The 21,462-nt window shown below is 37.9% G+C and overlaps 1 protein-coding gene across 11 annotated transcripts in view; it reads right to left on the bottom strand.

Annotated features, from left to right (window-relative positions):
- Window positions 1-58: 58 nt before the first annotated feature.
- Window positions 59-21,462, bottom strand: part of Osbpl1a (oxysterol binding protein like 1A) — a 220,357-nt gene continuing 198,953 nt past the window's right edge. For all 11 annotated transcript variants that reach the window (XM_058578262.1, XM_046433512.2, XM_046433521.2 and 8 more), the window contains 10 exons: window positions 20,565-20,699; window positions 17,757-17,854; window positions 16,738-16,920; window positions 12,242-12,349; window positions 11,240-11,329; window positions 10,719-10,845; window positions 7,550-7,666; window positions 6,896-7,019; window positions 5,581-5,671; window positions 59-1,273 (listed from right to left, as the gene is read on the bottom strand). In XM_058578262.1, the coding sequence (XP_058434245.1) occupies window positions 1,171-1,273; window positions 5,581-5,671; window positions 6,896-7,019; window positions 7,550-7,666; window positions 10,719-10,845; window positions 11,240-11,329; window positions 12,242-12,349; window positions 16,738-16,920; window positions 17,757-17,854; window positions 20,565-20,699 (1,176 nt within the window). In that variant the 3' untranslated portion in view covers window positions 59-1,170. The remainder of the gene's footprint in view (window positions 1,274-5,580; window positions 5,672-6,895; window positions 7,020-7,549; window positions 7,667-10,718; window positions 10,846-11,239; window positions 11,330-12,241; window positions 12,350-16,737; window positions 16,921-17,756; window positions 17,855-20,564; window positions 20,700-21,462) is intronic.

Genomic DNA, 21,462 nt, shown 5'->3' with positions numbered 1-21,462 from the left:
GGTGAAAGGATACCATTAAGGGGCAGCATTAGTATATTTGTTTTAAAAGGAATCACAATTTTGGAACATTCTAAAGTCTTTATTAGCATCAGATTATTTCATTATAACACTTGTTAACTTTTAAGATGCAGTTAAAATAATTTACTGGCAGCTACCTAAGGCCCCTTGGATCAGTATCTCAGTCTGGGGTTTGGATAAATACTATAAGATTAATGTACCCCAATTAAAGGGGCAAAACTACTGTACAGTAGATCTCCATACATATGTACTTAAAATACACAGGTACCTTGCAAATTTGAAATGCACAAGACCTCCTTTTATATAGTTTGATACTTATAATACATGAATGCAGCTTAAATTCTCTGGTGGCACTGGCCACTGGAAGTTGCACTTAAAAAGGTTTTGTCATTATGTAATGGTGATTAAAATCTATGTCTAGGGAATTTTTGTGACTTGCTAGATTTTTATTTTATACATATTTTCAGTTCAAACATACAATTTAAACATTTTTATCTCTAATGACAATGATTACAGAAAAAACTCAGAGCACTAAAATAAGTAAATGAAGTACCTTTTCCAGTTTAGAATTTTCAAATCAGGAATACCTATTCTGAATATTCAGGCATTGTATTTTTCTTTTTGGAGATGGGAAGGGATAAAGTTGAAAGGATTAATATGAATAAAAGCCATCTTATCAATTTTTATAAAATGACAACCTCTACATTTGAGCACATAAACATTGTATAGGAGAATTCTAAACATTTCAAAGTTATGTCTAAAACATTCAAGCATGACAGCATAAAAATATTCAAAATGACTTGATTTGGGATTATGATATATTCCATAAAGCTAAAGTTACATTTACATATAAACCTTCAGTAAATATGGCAATAGCAACCAGAAAAAGCATCTTCTCCAGCAGTTTCTCTTACCTCTTTATAATATAGTATTCCAAATAAGTATGTTTGGATAGCAAAATTACTATGCATTTTCCCTAAGACTCACCACCATTATCACTGTATGCCCTATTTTTCTTGGGTAAAATACAAGTTATGAGGTTTTGTGTTTTTGTTTTTTTTTTAAGATGAGTAGAAACCAAGGGAAAAAATTTAAAAACATAGGTTTAAGACTTATTTGTAGATTAGCCAAACACCCTGACTTGTCTACATTTTAATAAATGTCAGGCAAATTGAAGTAGTTTCTGTCCCAGTAGCTGCCAGAGTAAATCCAGTCCTGTGCTCCATTGTAGGGATTAGGACCTTGATGGAACCACCTGTTTAAAGAGAAAGGACAAAATTTATAGGAGAAATAGTCTGATATCGCAGGGTATCTGTGGCTTCATTAGCTTGCAGTATTATTTCCCTATTATAGAATTTCTTGCACTGTGAGAGGGCTTTACACAGAGATGGCTGAAGATGTGATGCTGTTTTGCTCCTAGGGGAACACATGCAGAATATTTCAAAAGAGGTAATGAGATCTTGCAAAAGAGTTACAATCCACAACAATCAGTAATGCAGTTCTACTACACTGAAGTAGGATCTAATAGGGTTGTTAGAAACAGTGTTTTTTTTTTTTTTTTTTGTATTGGGGAATTGAATCTAGGAGAGCGTCACTGAGCTATACCCATGATCCTTTTTAGTTTTTCTTTTGAGACAGGGTCTTGCTAAAATGCAAAACTGGCCTCTAACTTGCATCATACTGCCTCACCCTCCTAAGCAGCTAGTATTACAGGCCCAGCTAGAAAGTGTTTTTGTCTTACTGGTTCATCCTCTGGTCCTGCTCCTTCCATTCGAAGGCATTCTTATAAGCAATCGCAAGTAAGGAATTAGGATAAGGAAGTAAACTTTTCTAACACACCTAAGGCAATGTTGTGAGATTCCTGGTTCAGAGTCCAAATGCAAAGCTTCACTTTATTTTTTAGTTGGACACAATACCTTTATTTTGTTTATTGTTTTATGGGGTGCTGAGGATCGAATCCAGGGCCTCACATACACTAGGTGAACGCTCTACTGCCGAGCCACAACTCTGGTCCCCCCTCAAAGCTTCACTCTAAACTAAATGTCAGAGCAGTTATAAAAATGCTAGCTGCCCAATCTAGTAACTGATAGCAGACCTAGGTTTGATTTTAAAGACCATGATTTCCCTTAGTATACTATGCTAAACACAATCCACTGAAGTTAGTCTAAATCTTCTTGGGCAAATTGCCTCAATGCAAATACATATTCTTAGGATACATTTAGCTTTTAACATTTTAACCAGACCTGATTCTAGAAAGAACTGTCCTAATCATGTTCTTGCCCCTTTTTTCTTACCCATTTTACACACTACCAGCTTTCTATAAGATATGGAAATGTAAAACTACTTGCTCAAAAGATTCACAGTTTAATTTGTATAACATTTTATAAATACAATTTAGTTTCCAGCATGGCATTTATGAAAACAGTTTCCTATGTGTTTGCCAGTCTTTGCAAAAAACAAACAAAAAAAAACCAAAAACTGCTTCTACAAATATTTAAACAAGGGTGAAGTCAGACTTGTTTGGTGACTCTGGTATTACTATTATCATTATATTAACATTAAAAACCCTAAAAGAAAAAAATGCTTTATATTAGGTTAATTCCTTTAAGGATCCTACAGTAAATGTCCATGACACCAAATTCTTTAAATATTACATATATTATTTAACCTTGGGGACTTGTTTTTCTAATGAGAAGAATATTTTAAATGATTAAAATATGGGTCATTCAGACTTTAGATATACTAAAAAATCTCAGGATATGTTATTTACTATAATCACAATTTTTTTTATCTGATATAAAATACAAAGTTTATATTCCCTTGGGTTTCAAAAGTCCAAGCAGTAAAATTGCTTTGGTAGTCAGGCTTAGAAAAGCCAAGCACATCAGTAGGCAAATCAAAATCAGGGTAAGCCAAAATACCTTAAAAAGTTAATCAAGCTCCAGCCTCATGCCATTAGAGTACTTCCATACTTTGAAAAGGGGAAGTTGTCAAAGTTGTAACAAGACTTTTCACAGGATGGTATATTAATAGCAAAGGATGGTCATGTTCACAAACTTCTAGGACAAGTTCTCCAAAGACTATGTTTCAATCCTAGCTTTAGGGTTTTCCTGTTGTTGGGAACAGTTTAGCCAGAACCCTGCACTAAAGATGTGTCCCTCCAGAGTAACAGCCTGATGTTGGGGCCAGGGGGTCTTTCAACCTCCAGTTCTAATTCTGAGCACTTGTGTCTAGAAGGCCTTCTTCTGCTACAACACTCCTTCCCTCGCCTTCCCACAGAAAATTCTAAATCTTATACTTCAGAACTAAGTATGGGCAAGAGGAAAGAGGAGGGAAAGATGCCATGTAGTCCACAGTGCCCAGGGGTCTATATCAGTAAAAGAACCTTTATAAAAAATATTTCTGCACATCATGCTCATACTATGGAAAGAATACCACCAATTTGGTTGCATCACCCTGCCCCCCTGCCATTCCTGTCTCTCCTACCAGTTCCTTGACCTCTTCCCCATGCCTTCCCTATTGAAGTCTGGGGGCTCCTCTAAGGAAATAAGCCAGGACCACAAGCAGCCACCCTCCTCAGCAGGACTCACATACATACAGCCTGAAAAACTGCAGCCTGAACTCTCTTCAAGTGAGCAAAAGGAACATTAGCAGGGATTCCAGATTTTAGTAAGGATAAATGTGGGTCACATTAAAGTGAGTTTTTGGGTTCATTTCAAGAAGAGAAGAAAATGCTCTTTGACAAAACTGTTCTACTTCTACCTACATTCAAACTGAGCCAAAGTGTTTTAAAACATGTGGTCAGTCCTGAAAACAGTAAGTGTAAAATCTCATCACCACCACTGGAAAGGAGCTCAAAGCATGGAATCTTGACAAAGCATGGGCAGGATTATTTCAAAGACCAATATGTTCATATAAGAACAGTAAGGCTGAGAGCCCTGTGGAAGCAACCAAGTGCAAGCCTCAAAATGACAGCTGTCCCACACAGCTCTAGTTTTTATTTTCAAGCTTCTAATGAATTTTCTACAGATATTTGCTTTTGGAATGCTAAAGACTTTCATCTGATAGTAAAAATTCTTGGTGGATTTTTGCTTACATGATATAACTGAAAATGGGATCAGAAAAGGCATTCTAGAAAAAAGTGATAAAGTGTACCACATATTTTCAAAAGGGATCACAGCAAAGGGGCTTCATCTAAAGGACTAATGAAGATGAATGCTCTGATCTTGGATCTGTTGCTTACCAGCTGTGTACCTTTGAACATGGCTCCTAAATGAAATGAAATATACCATTGTTTGCTTTCCTCCAATACAAAGAAGGGAATTCTAGATAAGCAGTTTTTACACTGTATTCCAGAGTTCTAGGGACCTGGGGTATGTGCAGATGGGAGAAAGTGAGGAGTGGCCCAGGTCCTGCCCACACAGCACCTTGGTTTGCATGTGTTCCTATCTGTAGAGTGAGTTTTCATTTGCAAAGAAGAGTCTCATGTTAACAAAAAAGAACAAAACCTACTGGATTAGACACCCAAGATCATTTCTAAAACTAAGATCTTTCTGTACCATGTAAAAAGATGACCAAATAATATCTTTTGGGATGCTTGAAAAATTATGCCCATATTAAATCTTAACATTTACTTAGTAACGCTGAATTATGTAGAAAATGTTTTTATGATATTCCTATTTATAAGTGATTTTACTGCTCAACCCAAGTGACTAAATAACTCCTGATTTAAAAAATCTTTCTAGGGCTGGGATTGTGGCTCAGCGGTAGAGCACTCGCCTAGCATGCGTGGGGGCCCTGGGTTTGATCATCAGCACCACATAAAAATAAATGAATGGAATAAAGGTATTGTGTCCAACTACAACTAAAAAAATAAAAAAAATTAAAAAAAATCTTTCTACTCCTAAATGGAATACAAGATGCTACTTTAAATAAATCCTACTACCTTTATGTATCAAATCCCTTATGTTTGAAAAGTAAAGGTACTGTCTAAATATCAACAATACATGATATACGTATAAGCAAATGATCCTATAATTATCCTATTATTTCCTTGCATATATGAGCAAATAGCTGTTATTTTCATGCCAAAATATAATTCTGTATTTTACTTTCCCTTTATAATAAGGGACAGGGTTTGCTGGATAAGGAAGAAAATTAAGTTTAATGGGCCTTATCTATGATAATTGTATGGGAATATTTTAAATTTAATTTCCCAGTAGTCATTTTTCTTTGTCACATGAGCAATTCTTTTGGCTTTAATACTTAAATTCAAATGACTTTGAATAATATTTTGATAATAATTTGAACAATAATTAGTCTAACATTTGAATATTTTTTCATAGTAATTATGTTAAAATGTTTCAATGAAAGATTAGGTGGGAAAACTGAATAAACGTGAAATTATTCTAAGTTCTTAGTGAGACCTCACAGAGCTCCTTCAAGATTCCATCCTAAGGACAACGTAGCAGGGTCAGCAATTCACAGCATCTAAAACCTCTGCTTCTCATACACACAGCAGCCTGCCAGAGGGCTCAGTCACATACTGAAGATGGTACACACCTCGTCTTCCAGTCTTCTTCTGACTTGGACCTGTTTTTACGGGCTGCTCGTTGTTTTTCCTCAAGCCGTTTTTTTTCTTCACTAGCTTGGTCTAAAACAAGAACATTAAAGAAAAACATTTATTCTCTACACTAAGAATGCCAGGCACACGGATAAGCATAATAACTTTATGGAGAACCACTCTCTGTGTGTATTAGTGTTCTTGCCACTAAAATACAGCCATTGTCAAACATGAAGTTAAAATCTTACATACCCAGGCTAGGAAAGGTGGGGTTGGCACTCAAAATGTCTTCATGTCTTTTGATTGCTTATGCCCTTAATAACCTCTGCATTTACCAAAAACCCCTTGCTTATTCATAAAGCCAAAAAATTATGTTAAAATGTTTCAATGAAAGATTGGATGGAAAAACTATTTTAAATTCTTAGTGAGACCTTACAGAACTCATTCAAATTCTGTTCATAAAAAATTAAAACAATTTTCCAGAATGCTGATGATCTGTCTCACTGGAGACAATCAGACTAGTTAAGACAGGGTTTCTTCCCCTTGTTACTACTGCCACATTGGATCCGATGATTCTTACTGTCAGAGGCTGTCCTGTGCACGACAGGATTTTTAGCACCAGCCCTGGCCTCTAGATGGTACTTTCCCCAGATGTGTCAAAGTCTCCAGATATTGCCATATGTTTCCTGGGGGATGGGGATTTTTCCCTTTTGAAGAACCACCATGTTAAAAGCAACACTTTAAAAATTATTTAAATAATTACCCAAGGGAAGTAATGTTCCCCCCTGCTCCCCCATCCCATATCGGGAATTGAACCAAGGTGTACTCTACTTGTGAGCTATCTCCCCACCCCTTTTTATTTTGAGACAAGGTCTCACTAAGTTGCATAGGCTGGCCTGGCCCTTACAATCCTTCTGCCTTAGGTAAATACCAACCAAAAAAGAAACAAGTTGCTGGGACTACAGGCCCACACCACCCATGCCTGGCAGAAGTCATGCTCTGAGGCTCACAAGATGCTATGTGAATTATGAAATGTAATTAGAATACAACTCAAAGTTGACAAACATGCTAAATTTCTCTCTCTGAAATTTAAGACAATGCCTCTAGCCACGTGTAATATATTAAATGATTAGGGTGTGTGACTGAGTTTCAGTTAACAGAGTGTACTTCCAATTTTCAAATTTAACAAGTTAAATTTAAATTTTAAATTTCCAAGAAAATGCCAATACCCCAATAATGCTAACAATCACCAGAAATGAAACAAATGACCAGCCCCAGTGAACTGTACCAGTTATAGCAGTAGACACTTCTTACCTATTTCTCCATTCTCCATGGCTCTGATGTCAGGCCGTAACCTGCAGTCAGTCTTAGGAATCACGCTCTCCATTTCCTTGTCAACTTCATTCAAAACCATTGCAAAGCTGGTAAAATTATACATCTGACAAAAAGCAAAATGATCAAATTAACATATACCAAGGCATGATGATACCAAACAGAAAGCCCTGAAAGAGGCTGATTTGAAAGTGACCCCTTACTCCTTTCTCAGATCATGCCTAACAGTTTTCATTGACTCTGCACCATCTGTGGGTACTGGTCTCAAAGCAGACCTCACAATAACCTCTATCAACTTTCAGAACTATGGGCAAAATCAACAGTCATCTTCCTTCATTCCTGGCTGGGTCTGGAAGGTTTACACTGACAGGCTTCATCAGCTTATATTTGACAGAGGCCAGCCTTATGCCTAAGTAACATAAAGAAGGCCCACTGAGGTCCCACCCTACATGTCTTCCAGCCAGCACCAGAGAGGGTGGACGATGACATGAGTGTGCTGGGCCTCTGGGTAAGGAGGAAAAGCAGCACACAGGGGCCAGCAGGGAACAACTGATCATGTCTCAGTGTTGCCTGGGAAAGGGCATCCCCAAAGCTGGCTATAAACAATGTGGCCACATCCAGCAAGGCTGGTCTCACCTGGGCGGAATTTGGAGGCCGTGGGGCTATTCGCCACAGGAGAACACTTCCAGGGATAACAAATACACTTTCAGAATCTGGCATTGGCATTTCATCAGACTCTTCAGAAGTGCTCATCTAGAAAACCAGCAATGAGCAGCATTTAAGTAAGAAGTTTTAAGATATGTACATACACTTATAAATAATGAAATAAATACCATTTACTGTATACCACTAGAAAGTACACTGCAGGAGGGCAGAGACACCATGACTTTTTTTCTTTTATTGCTGCAGAAAGTTTTATTTTCATTTGGTCTGAGGCTTGGGAGAGGGCGCCAGGGATGCAGAGCATGCTCACGGTGCTGGCAGACTGTGCTCCAGGGTGAGCCTTTGAAAGAGCTGCTCTCCCAGCTGGCGGTGGGGGTAAAGACAGGTGGCCACCATCCTCCTCCAGAGCTCCACTGTCTCACCCAGGAAGTGGTTCTCCAGAAGTCAAAAAGACAGGGGGTCTGCATGGTCACAGCCCAGGGCATGAAGATACAAAGGAACCTGGTTTAGACCCTGGCACCAGAATTTTACTCATTCCTCTTGATAAGGCCTCTGCACATCCTCTCCCAGGAGATTCTCAGTATAGGAGACCTGCAGATGTAAACAGATCGGATGGCTGGCTGATGGGCCTCGACCTTGGTGGAATAATTCTGATGAATCTGGGAGGTCATGGTGGGTCAGCAATGAGGAACTAACCACAAAACACAGTGTTGGCTGTTCTAGGAGAAGACGGGAGATTGGATGGTCCTGGAGGTTGTGACTGGAAAGAAGAATGCAAGGTGTTTGCAGGTTGGAAGAGAGGGAGTGCTCAGGGGCCATTATATCCAAACACTGTTGAAGCAAGAGACAGATCTGCAAGACTGCCAGGTATCTGCAACACAATGACTTTCTAACCCATATATATTCACCTTCTCACACCTGGGAAATACCGAGCAAGTACTGTGTGTATGGAGCTACATGTGCTGCACGGTGTCATCTGCATCAAGGCACCATCAAGCAGTCCTCTGTACCACACCACATTATGTTTTTAAAACTTAAATTTTGTCTTTAAAATTTTGTCTTATTTTAAAGACAAAATAACTCACTTGATAATTACTGTGAACCTTCTAAATGCTCAGTACTGGGATGCAGAACTACAAGAAATGCCTGACTTTTGAGGAACTTAAATACACTGGAGACACAGCCAACATAAGCAACACTCTGAGAAAAATAAAACTTTACATCCTGGGGCACTTAACTAAAATCATTAATGACACAAACTCGGTAGGGATCCTGAATGCATCTGATAAAAAGAGAATTTAAAAAGATGTTAGGCCGAGAAGAAACTAACATTTCCTTTGGCTACACACCCTGTGGGCCAGAGCTAGGTGCTTTGCTTATTCAGTCTTTATGTAACAGGCCCAGGAGGAGCTGATATTACCATAGTGGTATTCATAAAGAACTCACGGCTTTGGAAGGTTAGTTATATTCCCAACATCACAGTTAACAAATCTAAACCATGGATTGAGACACTTTCAGTGAAATCATGATTTAAAAAACAGACAAAATTGATGATAAAAGCTTCCCACAGCACATGTTCAGGAACCTCAGAAATCCATGGAAGGGAGATGGACAGGAAGGGGAGAGAGAGCAGACAAGAAATGAAATGAATGTATGAAGGAAAGCCACTGGTCTACAAAGACTCACTAGGGATTCAGGGAACATAGGGATGTTTTCTTGAGTTTTGCCAATGTCCTATGCTGTCCAAGCTCTGTAAAAGAGGGCTGTGTGCCAGTGAGGCTGTCTTCACTATGCTGCCTTCTAACTGGCAGGAGCATAGACAAGGAGTCTGTGTCAAGGGTTCCAGGATCCTGGGACATTTTCTTCTCCAGCCCCTTGGATTCCCTGACAGTTGCAGTGAACAGTTAGGACATCTCACAGGATGAGGCAGAGCAGGCAGGAACATAGGCTGTGAGAGAAGAGTGGAACCATGCACACAGGGCTAAAGGGAAATACCAAAAAGCCAAAGCCATAGGAAAGCAGCAGGCTCCGGCCATTTAACAAAACTCTTCATCTCAGAAAACAGCTCAATTTACAAAGAAAGTCACTAATAAATATAACTTCTGCTTTTGAGAATGTGAAGACTTTTTAAACTTTTGCATGCATAACAAACATGGGAAGAGCACCAGAGACAGTGATTTTGTAGGTCTAAGATGAGGCCCATGAGCCTGCATTTGTAACACACTCTCTCAGACAATGTCAGTTCCAGGACGTACTTTCAGCAGAAAGAATTTCATCAATCTACTATGAGCAGGGACTGTTCTGAGCCTTTTATATCTGTTAACTCATCCAACTAGTAGGTGCTGTCCTGATCTGCGTTTCATAAATGAAGGTACTGAGGCAGAGGGATGTGAGCTTGCCGTGCTCACAAATGATGGGACCTGGATTCCAACCCAGAGTCTGTGCCTAGACAATCAGGCTAGTTACCAGAAAGGAGTCAGTCCTCAAACAAGTATTTCCTGGTCAAACAGGTGCACTCTTTCTTTAGCTCTCAACTGTTCTGACTAGAGGGTTGAGACAGGAGCCTGCTGCATGCTGGAGCCTGCCTGGGCCAGGCAGCAAGAAGCTAAGTGTCTTTGCCCTTGGGAGATTCTATCAGGACACTGACTGACCCGCAAAGAGGCAAATTCAGAATGAAGAGCAGAGGAGTCCAATAATTGCACTGTTAGCCACCAAAGCCTTAACTTCAGTGACTGAAGATAAGGAAGGAACCAACAAGACAGATAAACATGAAAACGTAAGAGATCATTTTGGAGGAAATTTTACTTATTCAAATAATCTCAACCTCTAACCCACATAAGAAAATTTGTCTAAGGTGAGCTCCAATTTTCAAAAACTTTGTGAATTAAACCAAAGCCCCACATAGAACTGCTACACAGTTGTAAAAGTGGTACACAGCCACATCTTATAGAAGACTATAGTAAATATTTGCTACTAAGGCAGATATGTACTCATTTAAAAGAAGCAAGGAGAAGAATTACATGCATTAGCAACACCAAAAAAGAAACATCAAACTGTGATCCAATAAGAGGCCACTTCCAAAAGGATTAGTACCAATGTAAGAGTCCAGTTACTCCTTGATACCACCTTACGGGATGTTCACCTGTTTACTGTTCTTCTTCTCTTCAGTGTTTTTCTTATCATTTTTTTTATAAGCATCAAAAGTGGCAGGGTCAACACTGTATAGACACTCAGTCCACTTCCCATAGAGAGCACAGAGCTTCTTCTTACTGTGAAGAGAAATTGACGTTTAGCCAACAAGCCAATATTTAACCAAATATTAAAATAAAGCTTTTTATGAATCATTCTTTTAAGAAACAGGAGCTGTTTTCTATTTGTTAGAATGTGAGCTTTTTAGATTATGACAGATTTTTATTTTTTGAGAGAGAGAGAGAGAGAGAGAGAGAGAGAGAATTTTTTAATATTTATTTTTCAGTTTTTGGCGGACACAACATCTTTATTTTATTTTTATGTGGTGATAAGGATTGAAAGCAGTGCCCCGTGCATGCCAGGCGAGTGCGTTACCGCTTGAGCCACATCCCCAGCCCCAGATTATGACAGATTTTAATACTGACTTCTAGTGAACAACATCTATGCTACTCAACATTTAAAATGAAACCTTACCTTTTATCTTGAATGTAGCCTTCAACTTTGTGTAATTCCTTACCAAAAAGGCCACATGGCTTAAAATTCAACACACATTTGTCCCCAGTCCTAGGAAGGAAATATTAAGTTCAGATTACCATTTAACAGTAGAGAACAGTGACTCTGTAATCTTTCTGGCAGTTAATTGCTGCTTACTGATTTTCTGTACAGGCCAGGCTCCATACAGATGCTGATTAATGCTCCATCAGTATTATACCCATAAAGGAAAGGGACGTGAGGTTCATCAAGAATAAGAAACCTGCCTAAATTCATCAGGTGGGACTTGAACTGTTAAAGTAATTCTTACGCTGTTCCCCCCTCACCCTATGCTCCCCCATATAAAATAACACAAAATAAACAACATAAGAAAAATAAACAGATTGGAATTAAGATTCTCAGGAGTTAAGGAACTCAGAGTTTATCCAGCTTTCTTAATCAGAAACTTTTTTTTTTTCTTTTGGTACCAGCAAATGAACCCAGGGGTGCTTAATCATTGGGCTACATTTCCAGTGCTTTTTATTTTTTATTTTGAGACAGGGTCTTGCTGAGTTGCTTAGGGTCTCACTAAGTTGGTGAGGCTGGCCTTGAACTTGTGACCCTTCTGCGTTAGCCTCTTGAGCCTCTGGGATTACAGGCTTTTGCCACTGCACCTGGCTCTTAATCAGAAACTTGAGTGAACACTATCATTAAATGGTTTGGTTCTATGCCCTTAAGGGTTACACTGCCTGATTTTGTTTTTGTTTTGAGACAGGTTCTTACTATATTGTGTATGTTGCCCAGGCTGGTCTCGAACTCACGATTCTCTAGCCATAGCCTCCCAAGTAGCTGGAACTACTGACCAATATTGCTGTCCTACTGCCTGATTCATACATTTTCATGAGTACTACTTAGCCTCCCTCTACCCTCTTTTTTAAAAATGAAACCCACTGGAATGGTTTGGTAGAAGCTGATGACACAGGTGTGTACCCTGAAGAGCCTTACTTGTGGTTTGTGATTTCCACATTGCCATACTGTTCGATCCAGAGTTTACCCACAATGATATTATGCACACAGCAGGTAGGATTTGTCCATGTATATGCTTCATTGTGCCTAAAAAACAAACCAAACCCACAGAAATAATCAGAAGTGTCATTTTGCTTAAAAGTGTACTTGCTTCAAATTCTTTTACTCAGGATTACAAATTAGGCTTCTTAAAAGGACAAAGTTTTAAGACTTTAAAAATTATTAATGTAACTCACTGTAACACAAGTATAAACTGTCTAGAATTCTTGTTTTAAAAGGAAACAAAGACATAAGAAAAACTTCCACCAAACTCTTAAGTATAAACTACATATGGGTTGAACATTCCTAGTCCAAAAATTGGAAATACAAAGTTGAGTGCCAACATAATGTTAAAACATGATTTGGATTTTGAAGCATTTCACATTTTGGACTTTCAAATTAGGGATACTCATCTAATAAAATCTACAAACATTTTGAAATACAAAAGACTCCAAAATCCAAAACACTTTGGGTTTAAGCATTTAGGTAAGGAATACTCAACCTGTATATAATCACTTTATGTACTCAAAAAACTGGTGAAACATATTAAAAGTAAAATTAAATGGGAGGCAGAAAATAAACATGAGTCCAATTTGGCACATTCCACAAGAGTAGCTGCCAGCTCACCAAAAGAAAAACTCACTGAAGTGAATAGACTCCAATTTTACACATCCATTGCTTTTGAAAAAAAAAAAAAACATCTTTGTGCATGTACCTTTAGGTAATGTGTTTTTAAATTTTATTTTTAATTTATGTATGGAAAAATATTTTTTGCAAAACAATTTCTGTGTCCTGTTCTATGAGTTTAATGCATACAGAGATCTATGTAATTATCACCAACACAATCAGAATATGGAGCAACTCCATCACGGTCCCAAAATTTGCTCATACTTCCCTTATGCAGTCAGACCTTCCTCTATTCCTAATCCTCAAATCCCTAATCCCATCCTGAATCCCTAAACATCTTACCTGTTCTGTAAAAAAATAGTTTTATCTTTTTCAGAATGTTGCATAAATAAAATGATATAGTACATAATCTTTTAAGTTTAGCTTCTTCAATTTGTAGAATGCATTGGAAATTCAGTTATGTTCTTCTATGTATCAATAGTTCATTCTTTTCATTGCTGAGTAATATTCCACTGTATGAATATGCCATAGTTTAACCATACACCCATCGAAGGGCATCAAGTGGTATTCGGGTTTTGGTGATTATAAATAATGTTACTGTACAAGATTGTACAGAGGTTTTGGTATGGACATATTTTTTCTTTTCTCTAAGATAGGAGTACTGAATCATGTGGTAACCATATGGCTAACTTTATACAAAATCACCAAAGTGTTCTCCAGAGTGTCTCTACCATTTTACATTTCCCACCAACAATATATGAGATTTCTAGTTTGCCCTACATCCTTGTCGCACTTTGGTTTTGTTTTTTTTTATAACTTTTATTTATTTATTTTTATGTGGTGCTGAGGATCGAACTCAGGGCCTTGCATGTTCAAGGTGATCTTTCTACTGCTGAGCCACAACCCCAGCCCTTGTCAACACTTTTTACTGTGAGTTTATTAAATTATTTTGTCTTTAGCCAGTCTGATAGCTGTGTCTTGGTATCTCATTGTGTCTTTAATTTGTATTTCTCTAATAATTAATGCTATTGAGCACCTTTTCTCATGCTAATTTGATACCCACATCTAATGGTAAAACATTTCTTCACAATCTCATTCTGTGTTATTTCTTGTTTAAATTTTTTAGTTGTAGATGGACACAATATTTATATTTTTATTTATTTTTATGTGGTGCTGAGGATTGAACCCAGTGCCTCAGGCTTGTGAGGTAAGCACTCTACCACTGAGCTACAACCCCAGCCCATGATTCTGTGTTATTTCTTATTGTTGAGTTTTCAGTTCTTTATATATTCTGGATACAAATCCTTTGTTTCATATATGACTGGTCTATAATTTTTTTTATAGTATGAATAGTTTTCTTTACAGAGCAAAAGTTTTTAATTTTGATAAAACATCAATTTTATGGATTGTACTTTTGATATTGTATCTATATGAGGTCCGCAAAATCCAAAGTCATAAGATTTTTTTTCTTCCCAAAGCATTTTATTTTATGTTTTATTTTAGAGTATGATCTACTTTGAATTTAAAGTGTGAAGGATAGCTGAGGTTCATTTTTTAACATAGAGATGAACACTGGTCCCCATACATTTTGTGGAAATGACCACCTTTCTTACTTGCATCGTCATTACACCTTTGTGAAAAATCAACTGACCATATTTCTGTGGGGTCAATTTCTGGACTCTTCTCTGTTCCACCAATGTATGTGGTCAGCCCTTTTGCCAATACCACAAAGTCTGGGTTATGATAGTTTTAAAATCTTCAAATTGGGTACTGGGAGTCCATCAATCCTGTTTTCCCTTTCCAAAACTGTTTTGGCTGTGCTATTTTATTTGCCTTTCCATATAAAATTAGAATATATTTCTCTGTATCTATTAAAATCATCAAGAGATTTTGATTTGGTTGTGCTAATAAAGACTGCTTATAGACCAACCAGGGAGAACTGATACCTTAACTAGACTGCGGCTTCTGAATACAGTGAGATGCAATACCCCTCCCCATCACTCTGGTATCCTTTAATTACCTTCATCAGGATCTTGTAGTTTTCAGCGTACTCAGTCTACATATTTCATTATTACCACTGTGCTGCTGAGTTTTCCTGGTTACTCTATTTCCAGTAATGTATTTTTCATTACTAAAATTTCCAGAAATACTTCTATTCTTTGCAGGAATGTCTTTCAATTTCTTCATCTGAGAATGTTCACCTTTACCTCAGGGAGCACACTTATAACAGCTGCTTTAAAGTTTCTGATGCAAATTTCAATATCTGGGTTGTTCTGGGGTTAGTTAGGAGACTGCCTTTTTCACTGTGAGTTGTTAAGGTTTTTCTGTTTCTTGGTATGCCAATACTTTTGGACTGTATTCTGGACTCTTGAATTTTATGAGAATCAGTGTCCTCTTAACCTTTTCTGGAGAAGATTATTTTGATTTGTCTTAATAGGCAATTAACATAGTTTCACACTACAAGTCCTGACCATTTTTCTGTAGTCTTTGATTGCAGTGTTAGTTTCATCTTCAGAGCCTTTTGGTGTTATTCAGATTCGTTCCTCAGTAGCCATCCAGGGCTTTGGGCCTGAGGCCACACCAGTGTTCAGAACTTGAGGCCGTAAGTGAGCCGTTTCAGGTCATTTCAATGCATGAGTGTAAGGATGGGCTTAGAAATCCACCCATAGGCTTTCAAGATTTCTGTGTGAAGCTCCCTCTTCTCTGTGCTTTTAGCTCCACTCTTAGCTACCAGGGATCCTTTCCTCTGTCTGGCAAGCTGGGGTTGGAGCCTCTATTCTATCTCTGCTTCCCACAATAAGGCCTTCTTCTTGGGCAAAGAGGCAAGAGAAAAGAAGTAACAAGGATTCCCTTCACTCTTTGGACAGGCTCCCTTCATCCAGTTCCTGTGGCCAAGGAGAACTTCCTCTGAGTTTTTTGAACTGGTGTGGCTGATGCTGCCACTGACAGTGCAGGAAAGCAGATGTGTGCCCTATGGCTTGTTGTGGAACAACAGAATGTTCCTGTCTCTCTCTATCTGCAAGGGATCTTTCTAGGGCCTCTAATTAGAGAGAGTTTCTCTTGAAACCCTGTCTGCCTCCACTGCCCCATTTTACGACTTGCTGCATTGACAGTAAGCGAGGAAAAATGGGAAGAATCTCACTGCCATGTTGGTCTTTGGGATTTGATTTCTCTTTCCCATTTGCTTATCTTTTTTCACATTCAGAGTCCCTGATCATTGCTTTTTTGTCTTCAGTCCAGGGTTTCTAGTGGTAATCAGAAAGGGAGAGGGAAGAGAGCTTACTTACTCTGCCTTAACTACTAAACTAAACTATTAAACTACTACCAAACTACTAAAGTTGTTGCAAATGTAATGCTAGTTACTGAATATTTCTTCGAATTTAAAGCTATTCTTGCACAAGAATAGAACTCCTAACTTAATTAATAGCTAATAAGTGCCACACAATTGTATTTCATTATTTCTCAAGTAAATTCATTTTGAAAGGTCTTTAAATAAAACATTGGCGGCATAATACATAGACAGCTAGTTTCATAAGAACTGCCAAGGAATGATTAACCCCATTGGTCTTAAAAACGACCCAAACACCATTGTCAAACATTAAGTTAAACTTTTTAGATACACCCAGATTGAGTAACGATGGCTAAGGCTATGCTTTATAAATTCTTTTACATAGAGGCAGATAGTTTACAATTACAAATATTGTTACATTTTCTCCAGCTTTTGAATATTAAGGTGAGATCTGTGTACGTGTGTGTACGCTTACGAGTAAGTATGCATGAAACGAGTTGAATGTTTGATCAGAACTTACTCAAGGAGCTCCAAGGTGATGGTTCCTTTGGGTTCTGCTTCTACACTCTTCCCCCAGAACTTTAGTTTGGGATAGATTGAGCCATGAAAGATGAAATCGTTGTTTAACCCTTCTGCATGAAATGCACTGATTGGTGGGTGATGGCTGACCTGTTCAGAAATGAGTCTAAATCCAAGGTCATCTCTTTAAAAAAAAGAAAGGGCAACATTGTAATTATTCTATCATCTAATGTCTACATTACTGTCATTTCAGTCAAAAAAGCAATTAAAATATTGAAGAAACAGGCTTGAAAAGTAAATAATTCTTTATCATCGTCCCGATGAAAGAACAACTTAACATGAGGAATGGTACAACTGTACACATGCACAGAAACTACTAAAGTTGTTGCAAATGTAATGCTAGTTACTTGAAATAAAGGAAACTCACATGAATTTGGGTGATTTATATGAAATGGAAGTATTATGCATGTACACTTAAAATTTATCAATTCTTTCACCTTAATGTAGAGATATACAATGTCTCTACTTTCCAACATCTAAGGAATAAATTTTATGCAAAGAAAAGGAAGATGATACAAGAAAACCACATAAATTTCCATGATTAAACAAGACACAGACTAGTGCAGGCAAACAGAACTGCACTTGAAGATACATTCCCTGCCTTTAAGGCAACAGTACTGCATGAAATCATGCTAATATATTTTATATGATTATATATTTTAAAAACATGATCATGCCTTATAACTACATTTTAAAAAGAGAGAATCACTAATCCCATGTGATCAGGAACATTAAAATCCTCACAATTACTTTTTATGAATGTACATTTAATATCCATTTCAGTATTTTTTAGATAGTAAAATAGGTTTCATAGAAACAAACATCAGAATTGTTAATTTGTCCCAGTCATACAGAATTATATATGGTAGTGCTCAAAATATTCATCTTTCTTCTTTATTGAAAAGCCATGTTAATCACGCAAATTCAACTATCGGTCCAGAATGGAATGGAAGACCTCACCGAACTAATTCATACGTCTCTCCCAGAAGCGGGTTGAAGGGCTTTCCAGTGCGTTCCCACTGAGAAGCGACAGCAGACACGGCAAATGCAGCTACACACTGTGGGACAGAGCATCACACGAGTTAAAAATAGCCCAGCCTGCTCTCATGCAGGAACTGAAATTGTGCTGAACACAGTAACTAACAAAATTATTTTGAGGAGTTTCATTATTCTGGATTTTTAATAAGGCTCTAAAAATTTAATATGGAAACTTGGATATTCAAAATAAAAATTACTGAGTCTCTTCCTATAGTGTCATTTGCAAATGTGGCTTTATTAACACCCTAAGAGTGCTACAAATTCTCTCAAGGACTTTTTTTACAATCTTTTAAACCCAGTTAATTTTAATACCGATACACATTTTTAAAAGTACACCTGTCCTTCAATTATCTGAGGGGTACTGGTTCCAGGAACCTGCTTGGATACCAAAATGTGTAGATGCTCAAGTCTTTCATATAAAATGACACAGTATTTATATATCACTTACACCCCCCCCACTTGTACATTAAATCATCTCTAGATAATTATGACATCCCAAACAATGTAAATAGCTAATATACTACATTGTTTATGAAATAACAACAAAAAAGAGGCCTGTACATGTTCAGATTTTTTTATCTTCAAATACTTTGGATCTGAGGTTGACTGAATCTGGGGATCCAGAACCCATGAATCTGGATGGGTGACTGTACAACACTATTAGAAATGAGGAAAGAGAGATGTAAAATAAACATTTAATTGGTGTCAAAGGTAATGAGGTTAGGAAATGTTGACTTACATAAAGGAAAGAACAGAAAGATTCAGTTCAGAATACTATGGCTTTGTTTGAAGGACAAGAAGGTGTCTACTGTATTCTCTGCCTGTATTTCTTTTTTTTTCAATTAATTTTTTTTGTTTATATGACAGCGGAATGCATTATAATTCTTATTACACATACAGAGCACAATTTTTCATATCTATAGTTGTACCCAAAGTATATTCACACCAATTCATGAATGTCTTCATACATGTATGCTGGATAATGATGTCCATAACATTCCACCATCATTTCTAACCCCATGCCCCCTCTCTTCCTACCCCTCTGCCCTATCTAGAGCTCATCTATTCCTCCCATGCTCCCCTCCCTACCCAATTATGAATCAGCCTCCTTATATCAGAGAAAACATTCGGCATTTGTTTTTTTGAGATTGGCTAACTTCACTTAGCATTACCTTCTTTAACTCCATCCGTTTACCTGCAAATGCCATGATTTTATTCTCTTTTATGCTGAGTAATATTCCATTGTGTATATATGCCACATTTTTTTTTTATCCATTCATCTACTGAAGGGCATCTAGGTTGGTTCCACAGTTTAGCTATTGTGAATTGTGCTGCTATAAACATTGATGTGGCTGTGTGCCTGTAGTATGCTGTTTTTAAGTCCTTTGGGTATAGACCGAGGAGAGCGAGAGCTGGGTCAAATGGTGGTTCCATTCCCAATTTTCCAAGATAGAGCACTAATCTCTAGGGTTTATAAAGAACTCAAAAAGCTAAGCACCAAAAAAACCCAAATACCCCAATCAATAAATGGGCCAAGGAGCTGAACAGACACTTCTCAGAAGATGATATACAATCAATCAACAGATATATGAAAAAGTGTTCATGATCGCTAGCAATTAGAAAAATGCAAATTAAAACTACTCTAAGATTTCATCTCACTCCAGTCAGAATGGCAGCTATTATGCATACAAACAACAATGAGTGTTGGTGAGGGTATGGGGAAAAAGGCACACTCATACACTGCTGGTGGGACTGCAAATTGGTACAGCCAATATGGAAAGCTATACGGAGATTTCTTGGAAAATTAGAAATGGAACCACCATCTGCATATGTTTCTTAACCACCCATATGTATCACATAAACATATTCTATTTAAAAGAAAACCTGAAAGTTCAGTTCCTGGGTTGGGAACGTAGTTTAGTGGTGGAGCACTTGCCTAATATAAGAGGCCTTGGATTCCATCCCCAGCACTGGGGTGGGGGGGTTTGGGGGAGGTGTTTCAATTCCTTGCCTTATTTTGTATATATACACATATGCATAAAATTATAAATATATGGCATGTTTGTGTATTCAGTCCCTCTTAGAAGCTCTTTAAAAAGGCATGAAAGAATAATGTTGGATTTTGTCATCCTAACAAAATGCTACTTTCTAACTGGGTTCAGTGGCAAATGCCTGTAATCACAACGGCTCAGGAAGCTGAGGCAGGAGGATCACAAGTTCAAAGCCAGCCTCAGTGACTCAGCAAAGCCCAAGCAACTTAGTGAGATCCTGTCTCTAAAAAAACAACAAAAAAACCCCAATGTATACACACATATACACACACACACTCACACAGGGCTGGGGATGTGGCTCAGTGGTTAAGGACCCTTTGGTTCAAACCTCGGTACTCCCCCCACAAAAAATAAAAACCATAAATAAATAAACCACCCCCCCACACACAAAAAAATGCTACTTTCTAAAATGAAGACCCAGAAACAGCTTCCCAAACCAGATGTGGTTGTGACCACCTTCTGTTTCTCTTGAAATTCCCATTGGTCTTTCATTATTGTAGCACATACTAGAGGACAGGCAGTAAGAAAGGGACACAGAGGACTCTTCAAACATGGTGGTTAAGATTTGAGAACATTTCCCAAGTGGGAAAATGTGTGTGTGTGTGTGGTGTAGGGTTGAGGAAAGGAGGAGGGAGACAAGTCTCTAACATTTAAGCCTTTTCCAGTGCTTGACACATACCTGCATCCTTTCGACAGGATCAGAAAATGAACTGGCCTTGTGGATGAGGTAAGTATGCTCCATATACTCAGTTAGTCGTTGTAGGAAGCTCAAAGGCTCATTAAATATAACTGGCATCGTAATCTTGGATAGTTCCTGTTTAATGAGAAAAGTGAAACTGTTATGTACAATATGTACAGCAAACTTACCTGCTTAAGTGTTTATATAACACATTCCTGGAAAGGAACAGAAAATCCAACCCATGCAATTTAACCAATGACAGTTTAATTTCACAAATCTTTCCAGAGCACCTTACAACATGGAGAATACTGAACAGCTAACGGAAATACAAAGACTACCCAGACACTCTCCTTGAACTGCAGTGTATGCAATTATGGTCCCAGCAATTTACATGACCACGGCAGGAGGATTCAAGTTTCAGGCCAGCTCCAGCAACTTAGGGACACCCTGTCTCAAGATAAAAAGTACAAAGGGCTGGGGATATAATTCAGTGGTGGAGCATGCCTGGGTTTAACCCCCAGTACAAATAAGCAAACATTCTCCTTGGTTCACGGAGCGCACTATCTAGTGATGAACATGAACTGATGACTAGTAAAAAGCCCGCCTTAGACCAGAACTGAGCAATGGTGATGGGGACACAAAAAGCAAAATTCTTCATATAGATAGTAATTAATTAGGGGCTCATGAAGCTGAGGTCATTCCAGTGCCTTGGGTTCCCCTACATAGGCAAACTGAAACCCAATTCAATACAAACTTAGGATTTAATGAATCTGAAATTGCCTATGAATCTGAAATTGCCAAACCAGCCTCGGGTTAGCAATGTTGCATTTTAGCCAATCAAATCTATTTTCTCTGTTTTGTTTCCTCAAAGAACATCTTGTAAAAACTTCTTCCCACT

This window comes from Marmota monax, unplaced genomic scaffold (assembly GCF_021218885.2).
Source record: "Marmota monax isolate L192 unplaced genomic scaffold, Marmota_monax_Labrador192_F-V1.1 WCK01_AAM20220418_F8-fsc00126, whole genome shotgun sequence".
Classification (NCBI taxonomy): domain Eukaryota; kingdom Metazoa; phylum Chordata; class Mammalia; order Rodentia; family Sciuridae; genus Marmota; species Marmota monax.
Note: the sequence above shows the minus strand (reverse complement) of the source record. Positions and strands in the feature narration are given on the sequence as shown.